At 43.4% G+C, this 10,000-nt stretch overlaps 1 protein-coding gene across 1 annotated transcript in view; it reads left to right on the forward strand.

Moving 5' to 3' along the window:
- Positions 1-10,000, forward strand: part of LOC127007938 (protein gooseberry-like) — a 51,365-nt gene that overhangs the window by 37,854 nt on the left and 3,511 nt on the right. Inside the window, 3 exon segments of the mRNA XM_050879457.1 lie at positions 7,740-7,963; positions 9,161-9,326; positions 9,903-10,000. The exon segment at positions 9,903-10,000 is cut by the window's right edge and continues 90 nt beyond it. Coding sequence (XP_050735414.1) covers positions 7,740-7,963; positions 9,161-9,326; positions 9,903-10,000 — 488 coding nt within the window.

Here is a 10,000-nt window from a genome sequence, read left to right on the forward strand (position 1 = left end):
CCCTCTTCTTCTTCTTCTTCGTCTTCTTTTTCCTCCTTTCGTTCTTCTTCTTCTTCTTTTTCTTCCTTTCATTCTTTTTCTCCTTCTTTTTCTTCCTTTCATTCTTCTTCTTCATTCTTTCTTTCTCTCATATTTCTAACCCTTTTGTTATTTTTATAATATCTTTCTTCTCCATCTTCACTTCATCCTTCTCCTCCTCATCGTCCTCTTCCTCCTTCTGTTTTCATTCTTACTCTCCTCCTCCTCCTCCTCCTCATCTTTTCTCATCATCTTCCTTCTCCTTCATCTCAATTTCTTTCACTTTGGTGCTCTTCTTCATTTTCTTCCTCCTCCTCCTCCTCCTCCTCCTCCTCCTCCTCCTCCTCCTCCTCCTCCTCCTCTTCCTCCACCTGCCTCATCTTCCATTACACAGTTTATCGTAAATTACGTTCCAACACACCGGTCTCTTTTGTGTGTGTGTGTGTGTGTGTGTGTGTGTGTGTGTGTGTGTGTGTGTGTGTGTGTGTGTGTGTGTACCTTTGAAGACATAATATATACAGTTACTTTCCCTCCCTCACACACACACACACACAAAAGGTCATTTAACCATCAAATGAACTCTCTCTCTCTCTCTCTCTCTCTCTCTCTCTCTCTCTCTCTCTCTCTCTCTCTCTCTCTCTTATGGCAACTCGATAACGCGTGAAATTGCATGCCATTCTTAATTAATTTGTATATGTAAATGATCGCTTCTTGTTTTTTTTTTTGTTGTTGTTGTTTTGTTTTTCCGTTTTTGTTTTTTTTCTTTTTTCTTTACTTTCTTAATTAATTTTGATGTGTAATTGATCGCTATTCTTTTACTGCTTCTTCGTTTTCTTTTGTTTTCTTTGTTTTTATCTTCTGTGCTTTGAATTTTCTTGTTTCCTGTACATAAGACGAACAGATAGGGAGATAGATAGATAGATAGATAGATAGATAGATATGTTGGACTGAAGAGAGGAAAGGAAAGGAATGAAGGAATAACGTGAGAAAATAGATAAATGATAATTGAGAGTAAATAGATAGACTCAGAAAGGCATATTAACAGAGATAAACAGATAGAGATGGATAGTTTGATAGATATATAGATAAACACACTGACTGATGGATGGATAGATGGAAAATGGATAAAGATCGATATAAAGACAAACTGATGAAGAAAAAAGAAAAGAAAAAAATTAACACCATAAAGTTTTACAAATAAGTCATGTATTATCTCTCTCCTCTCTCTCTCCTCCTCTCCCTCCCTCTCTCCCTCCCTCCCCCTCCCCTCTTGTGTACTAACAGAGGCGGTGAAAATATTCCCTCCATCCTAATTGTTCTCATTAGACCAGTGAAATATACGTCCCTTCCCTCCATCCCTCCCTCCTCCTCCTCCTCCTCCTCCTCCTCTTCCCTCCTCCCTTTGCCTTCCCTTCCCTTCCTTTTCCTTCCATGTTCTCTTGTCTCCCTCCCTTCCCTATTTTACCTATTCCCTTTCTCTCCCCTTTTCCTCTTATTATCTCGTCTTTCCTTTCCTTTTACCTTTACTTTCTATAGTCTACTTTTTCCTTCACTTCTCTCCTTCCTTTTCTTTATCTACTTTATCTACTTTACTACTCTCTTTCCTTCTCTCGTCTCTCTCCTTCCCTCTTCCCTTTCCTCTTTTAATCCATTTTCTTCCTTTTTTTCCTTCCTTTCTCTTCTTCCCTTCTATGCAGTATCTATATTTCTTTCCCTATTTTCTTTCCTTCTCCCACCTTTCCTTTTCATCTTCCTCCTCCTTCCTCCTTCCCTATTCTTCCCTTCATCTCTCCCTCCCTTTCCTCCTCCCTTCAGGATATGTGTAAACAAACCTCGTATCAAAATGAGTTACGATAAGCTCCCTCCCTCTTTCCCTCCCTCCCTCCCTCCCTCTCGCTCCTCTCCCTCTACCTCTCTTCCGTCCGTCAGTCTCTCTCTCTCTCTCTCTCTCTCTCTCTCTCTCTCTCTCTCTCTCTCTCTCTCTCTCTCTCACGTCCATCAATCTATCTATCATTCCTTTCCCTCCTCTCCCTCTCTCTCCCTCCTTCCTCCCTACCTTCCTCCTCCTCCTCCTCCTCCTCCCTCTCTTTAACCTTATATTATGTCGCCCCAGTCTCTCTCTCTCTCTCTCTCTCTCTCTCTCTCTCTCTCTCTCTCTCTCTCTCTCTCTCTCTCTCTCTCACACACACACACACACACACATTGTTTCCCCTCAATGAATATATCTTCCTATTTTCCCTCCCTCTCTCCCTTTCTCTCCTCTCCTTTCTCTCCCTCCCTCCCCCTCTTTCCCTCCATCCATCTTGAGGGGCGTGGGAGAGGGGAGAGAAAACTGCCATCTGTCGAAAAACTTAGATATTCTCTCCCTTTCCTCCCCTCCCTTTCCTCCATTTCCTCCTCCCATCTCCTTTCTCCCTCCTTTCCCCTTCATACGTTTTTCCTCCCCTCACATGTTCTCTCTTACATTACAATTTCCTTCACTTTCCTTCCCTCCCTTTCCTCCAATTTTTCCCCATTCTCTCTTCCTCTCCTCAGTTTTCTTTCTCTCCCTTCTCTTTCTCTCTCTTACACCGCCATTTCCCTCCCTTTCCATTCCTTCCTCCTTTCCTTCCCTAACTTTCCTCCATTCCTTCCCCATTCTCTCTTCCTCTCCTCAGTTTTCTTTCTCTTTCTTCTCTTTCTCTCTCTTACACCGCCATTTCCCTCCCTTTCCATTCCTCCCTCCTTTCCTCTCCTCCATTTCCTTCTCTCTCCCCTTTTTCTCTCTCCCTTACATCGCCACTCCCCTCAAATCTCCACCCTTCTGCTTACCCTCCCTTTCCTCTCCCTTCCTTCCCTTCCTTTCCCATAATCACTCCCTTTCCCCCTTGACTCCGCCCCTTACCTCCATACGGCCCACCGACCCCTTACATTTGTTATGAGCCGAATACCGCATTGAATATATGTATGGTATAGGCCTATTGTAATAGCAGTAGTAGTAGTGGTAGTGGTAGTAGTAGTAGTAGTAGTACGTGTAGGAGAGAGAGAGAGAGAGAGAGAGAGTTATGGGACATGAGAGGGCCCCATCAGTTACATAGAAAGGGGGAGAAATGGAGAGGGAGAGGGAGAGCAATAGAAGGGGAGACAGAATTATGAGGAGGAGGAGGAAGAAGAGGAGGAGGAGGAGGAGGAGGAGGAAATGTGAGTATATGGGATTGACTGTTGCGTGTTACTGTTTCTCTTCACAATAATAATAATAATAATAATAATAATAATAATAATAATAAGTTTAACAAGACAAACACAATGTAAGAAAAAAGTAAAAAGAACAAGAAACGATTAAAAATAAAGAAAGGAAGAGAAAAAATAAAGAAAAGAATGAAAACATGAAATTAAGTAAAGCAAACAATTTCGTACATACAAAAAATAATACAAGAAGAAACAAATAAACTGAAACACACACACACACACACACACACACACACACACACACACACACGCACACCGCTCGATATATTATATGTACACCTCCTCTTCCCCTCCTTTTTTTACCCACAATTTTTTTGCTCTCTCTCTCTCTCTCTCTCTCTCTCTCTCTCTCTCTATCTCTCTCTCTCATGCCCAGCAGCCATCTTGCTTATTGACATGGTCTGGAGCGTCTGTTTTCCTGGGACCCTGACCAATCTCTCTCTCTCTCTCTCTCTCTCTCTCTCTCTCTCTCTCTCTCTCTCTCTCTCTCTCTCTCAGCACCTTTTTTTTTCCCTCATTCTCCATTACAAATTTTACCTTCCCATCATTCACTCTCTCTCTCTCTCTCTCTCTCTCTCTCTCTCTCTCTCTCTCTCTCTCTCTCTCCATTTCCTTCCCTCTCCTTCAACTTTCCTCTCTGTTCCCGCCTTCCTTTTTACTTCCTTGTTTATGAGTACCTGAATCTCTCTCTCTCTCTCTCTCTCTCTCTCTCTCTCTCTCTCTCTCTCTCTCTCTCTCTCTCTCTCTCTTTCCTTCCCTCTCCTTTTCCTCCCTCTGTTCCACGCCTTCCTTTTACTTCCTTGTTATGAGTACCTGAATCTCTCTCTCTCTCTCTCTCTCTCTCTCTCTCTCTCTCTCTCTCTCTCTCTCTCTCTCTCTCTCCTTCCTTTCCTCTCACTTTCCTCTCTGTTCCCTTCCTTTTTACTTCCTTGTTTATGAGTACCTGAATCTCTCTCTCTCTCTCTCTCTCTCTCTCTCTCTCTCTCTCTCTCTCTCTCTAAAAATATGTATCTCATAACTTTCTACTTCTCTCACGTCTGACATATTACCTTCTCCTCCTCCTCCTCCTCCTCCTCCTCCTCCTCCTCTTGCTCCTGCTCCTCTTCCTCCTCCTCCTCCTCCCATAATAGTGATTAATATTACCAGTAAATCGTGTGGCGTAATTAGGTGTGTGTGTGTGTGCGTGTGTGTGTGTGAGAGAGAGAGAGAGAAATTCATGTACGGATTTATAGGGAAGGTATCTATTTTTCGTTCAATAAAGTGCAAATATATATATAAAAACTGTAGCAATAATAAGCTACGAATAAATGCCAAATATATGAGAAAAAAACATCAATAAACACATAAACAGTTTGGGACAGTATGCATGTAAAGAAAAAAACAGACCAACTAATATCAATTTCACGGTATATAAGAAAAGTGAGGAAAGTTAAGACACACAGATTGTATGTATTAAGTATACGTAAATATAATACCAGAAAGGACGTTATATAAAAAAATACCGTCAACCTTATCTAGGTATACACAGTTATTATTAATTATGAAAACGTAGCACTTGTAATACCTCAGAACATCAATGAGTTAATCTTAAAATACAATTATTAACATGGCTTATCAACAAGAATGCTATAAATGACGATCAACAATGGTGTTCAAGTCGTTCCTGTATTATAAATCTTAACCTAAAAATAATAAAGTTTCTGAACTTCTCCTATAGGTTAATGGAAAGCTCGTGGGGGAAAAGGTCAAGCCTACTATTAAAACACTATGGAATTGATGCTAAAGTGAATGAGGTAACAATTAAAAGCATGGTATAAATAAATAGTAGATATATGGGTAGGAACTTACTCTACCCAGGTACTGACATCAATGAAAATAACAAATAGCCTAATAGAGAAAAAAATAAAATTAGCGTTTTAACATACGTTAGAGAGAATAATCAATTAAACCTTGATGCATATAATGAACATCTTAATACACCGTGTATGTTATTACTGCAACAAAAAGAAATTGTCAACGGTAGTAGTAGGCTATGATAATTATGACACAGGAATGAGAGGCTAGCGATAACATAGGAGTTAACATAATAGGCTATAAGAAAATATATAGGAAGAGAAAGCTTGCAATAATATAGACGTTAACAAAAGAGAAAAATCATTATGGGAAGATATATAATAATCAATAGCCTGTCTACTTACTGCAAAAATAAATTATATCAAATGGAATAGGCTATGAAAAGAAATATACGGAGAGAAACCTTGAAACAATGTATTAAAAAATATATATCTAATAACGACAATCAAGGCAAAAGATATACAGTCAATGGTTTTATATATGTATTTGCTGAAAAAAAATCTAACAAAAAAATATAGAGATGGTACTTACTTAGCTGCTGGTGGTGATGGAGGTGGTGGAGGTGATGGTGGAGACGGAGGTGTTGGTGGTGGTGATGGAAGTGGTGGTGGAGGATGGTGATGTTAGGGGTGGTGATGGAAGTGGTGGTGGAGGATGGTGATGTTAGGGGTGGTGATGGAAGTGGTGGTGGAGGATGGTGATGTTAGGGGTGGTGATGGAAGTGGTGGTGGTGATGGAGGTGTTGGTGGTGGTGATGATAATTCAGCATCACCACCAATAAACGCAATAATCCAAAACGCACTTTCCATAACGCACACTAACGCACGCACAAACATTATAGTCACTTCACAATTTCATAATCTCACTTTTCCTCTACGATTCCTTTACTTAAACACCTTTAGTCACTCATTTAGTATTTATCCTTCATTTAAGTGCAAGAATATCCACTTTAAAATCACTCACATCGCGATAAGTAACAATAAACGACAATAATGACTAACTTCAAATTATATAAACAGTAACATCGCCTTATTTCACCTTCTTCCCTTCATTATCTCTTCACCTCACACTACTAATTACCTGCCTTAATGATCTAGGTACGTCCAGGTAGGCGAGTATTTACCTTAGAGTCACGGATGGCGAAGATAATTAGAGATAAAAGGTGATTATTATCGGGGCAAGCCATTGTCTGCTCTCCTCTTTCCTCCCTCGGCGCCTCAAGTCACATGTTCCTTCCTCGCCTGTGATTGGTTGATGCGTTGCTCTCGGACTGTCTTCCTCGCGCTCTGATTGGCTGATGGCTCTCCGTGACGTCATGAGTAGACAGCGTTCGAGTCTGAGATAAATAAATGATAGAGGTTGAATTAGACGGTGATGGGATGGTGTAGGTAAATAAATAGAGGGAAAATAATGAAAGAAATGATTGGATATGTGTAAAACTCTCCCTTTCTCCCTCCTTTTCATATATTTCCTTTCTCTTACCTCCTTCCTTCGTCTCCTCTCCTCTCCATCCTTCCTTTATTTACCTTCTCTCTCCATCCTTCGGTTCCTTCCTTTTTTCTCAACCTCCTCCGCTTCTCTCTTCCTCTTCTCTCCTTTCCTTCATCCTTCTCTCATTCCTCCCTATCTTTTCCCCTCCCTTCTCTCCCCATTCTCTCTCCCTCCTTCCTTTCCTTCTCTCCTCCTTTCTAACCCTCTTCCTCTCCTCTCGTAACTTCATCCTTCTATCATTCCTCACCCTTCCCTCCCTCCCTCTCTCCCTCCCTCCCTCCTTCCTCCTCCTCCTCCTCCTTCCCTCCGTCCGTGAGATGATTGATGTCTTCTTACCTGTCGAACATCACCTGTCGCTTGACGAATCTAAGGGGAGGGCGGGAGGGAAGGAGAGAGGAGGGAGGGAAGGAAGGGGGAGGAGAATTAACAAGAAGCAGAAGCGTTTGGGAGGAAATGAGGAATGACACACACACACACACACACACACACACACACACACACACACACACATCCTCTCTATCTCTCTCTACATTGTTAACATTATTTATGTCTACTTATATATATATTTTTTTATAGCAATACCTTACAATAACACCTAAGTAATTAATTCATTATAGTTAATTCATAAAGCCATTGTAGGATTGAAGACTCTCTAACCTGTTGTAGCATATTCCTTAAACCCATAGCACAGTATCCCTTCACATCCCTCTCACATCCCTCCTCCTTTTCCTTCCTTAGCCTTGAAAACCTAAATACATATTCCTTTATTCCTTGACCCTCCTAACATAATCTAACACTTGACATTCCTAATCGACATCCCTAATTCACTCTAACTCACATCTCTAACCCACGCTACTCCTTCCCATCCATCCCATTCTCTTCATCCCTTCCCCCCAACGCCAAAGACTTTTACGCTATCCCTATGCAACCCTTTCCCACCCCACTCATCTTTCCATCCATCCCATTCTCTTCATCCTTTCCCCTCGCGCCAAATACTTATACGCTATCCCTATGCAACCCTTTCCCACCCCACTCATCTTTCCATCCATCCCATTCTCTTCATCCTTTCCCCTCAGCCCCAAAGACTTATACGCTATCCCTACGCAACCCTCTCCCACCTCACTCAACTCCTTCCTCTCCTCCTCCAGCCATGAAAAACGCCAGCTCGGGCTCAGACGTGGACGATGGCGGCTCCGAGGACGAGGACGACCCGCAGATGATGCTGAAACGGAAGCAGCGCCGCTCCCGAACCACCTTCACGGCGCACCAGCTGGACGAGCTCGAAAAGGCCTTTGAGCGGACGCAGTACCCGGATATTTACACGCGCGAGGAGCTGGCGCAGAGGACCAAGCTGACGGAAGCGCGGATACAGGTGGGTGGAGGCGTGAGGGAAGGAAGGATAGGGATGGAGGGGCGGAGGATAGATGTAGGAGGACGGAAGACAGGTTTAGAGGGACGAAGGATAGAGGGAAGGAAAAAAAGAGAGGCTTTGAGGAGAACATAACTCACGGCGGCAAGGATACAGGTGTTGGGGGAGAGATGTGAAGGAAGGAAAGTAGAGGGAAGAAGAGAAAGAGAAGGGAAGATGAAGGGAAGGAGGAAAGAGGATAGGAAAGGACAGAGAGGAAAGCTATATGGAGGAAAGATGGATAAGGGAAGGGATAGAAGGGATGAAGGAAAAGTTAAAGAAGGAAAAAAGAGACAGAGAAAGAAAGAAAAATTGAAACATGAAAATATTGAATTGGGAAAGAAGGAAAAAAGAATAAATTAGGGAATAAATATACAAACGAAGAGAGAAGAGGAAAGGGTGGAGGCACAACGTAGGAAAGGGTGGAGAGAGAGAGAGAGAGAGGGAGAGAGAGAGACAGACATAAGGGAGGGAGGGAGATGAGGGGTAAAGGGTGAAGGGAAATTTGAGGGGCGGGGAGAGGGAGGGAGAGGGAAAAAAGTGAGAGGGGACAAATGAGAGGAGAGGGAGAAAGGCGATGAAAGAGAGAAAAATAGAATAATGGATAAAAACGAAGAGGGGGAGATAATGGACGAGAGAGAGAGAGAGAGAGAGAGAGAGAGAGAGAGAGAGAGAGACTGATTTCCTCCTCTGTTACCTCTCCCACCCCTCTTTATCACCCTCCTCCTCCTCTTCCTCCTCCTCCTCCCTTCCCTATTCCTCCCTTCACCTCCCTTCCACCCCATCACCTCTCCCTCTCTCTCCCTTCAAACACACCAATATATCTCCCTTCCTTCCTTCCTCCCTCCCTTCCTTCCTTCCTTCCTTCCTTTCTTCATTCCTCCCTTCCTTTCATCTCTCTGTTTCTCTTCTGTTTCCAATACATACTTTTCTTTATCTCCCTTTCTCTTCTCCCTTTTCTCTTCTCCCTCCAAACATACCCATATCTCTCTCTCTCCCTCCAACCAAAATCACCCATTACATTCCCTCCATTTCTTCCCTTGTCACCCATGTCCCCTTCATCCATCTCCCCTACCCTCTCCCCCGTCTCACTTTCTACCCCCCTCCCCCCCGCACACCCCCACACTCACACTCACACACCTGCCTCCTTGTCTCCCTCAGGTGTGGTTCAGCAACAGACGGGCGCGCCTTCGTAAGCAGATGGCGTCGGGCAGTATGAGCAACTTCAACGCCATGGGGCTGCCGATGTCCTACCACTCCGCGCCCTCCTCCTACGTGTTCCAGGGCTTCACCGACCCAGGGGCAACCTTCTCCGCGCAGGCCCAGGGTAAGGCGCGCTGGGGGAGGATAGGGAGAGGTTAGGCGGGAAGAAAAAGACATAACGGGGGATAGAAAGGATAAGGGAGGGAAAGGGATGAAAGAGAAAGGATTAGGAATAGCAGAAAAGAATGGAGGAGCTACGAAGAAAGTGCAGAATAGATAGAAGGAGGAAGAAAGAACAAGATAGTAAGGAGTGAGATAGAAAGGACATATAAAAAGCAAGAGACAAAGGAATGGAAGACAGAACATAGAAAGGACAAGAGAGTGAGGAATGGGATAGTAGACAGGACATAATGGAAATGAAGTATATATGGGAAAAATAAAATGACAAAAATATGTAAAGGAATCAAGGAAGAAAAGAGACTAGAAGTGGGATAGAAGGGACAGATGATAAAGAGACAAGGAAGGAAAGAACAAAAAGATAAAATATATGTAAATAAATCAAGAAAACAAATGGAAAACAAAGGAATAACAACACAACGCCTTTTATCCCATTCATACATATCTAACACTACTTCTTTTCCTCCCCTTTCCTCCCCTCACCACCCTCTTCCACTCCTCTCCCTTCCCTCCCTCTTTCCAGATGGGTCAGGTCTGTACCAGGGGGGCGGAGGGCCGGGTCTCCACCAGGGGTCGCTCGCCTCCGAGGCCCGCGCTGCCAACATGAGTGTCGCCGCCGCC

Source organism: Eriocheir sinensis, chromosome 36 (genome assembly GCF_024679095.1).
Source record: "Eriocheir sinensis breed Jianghai 21 chromosome 36, ASM2467909v1, whole genome shotgun sequence".
NCBI classification, from domain to species: domain Eukaryota; kingdom Metazoa; phylum Arthropoda; class Malacostraca; order Decapoda; family Varunidae; genus Eriocheir; species Eriocheir sinensis.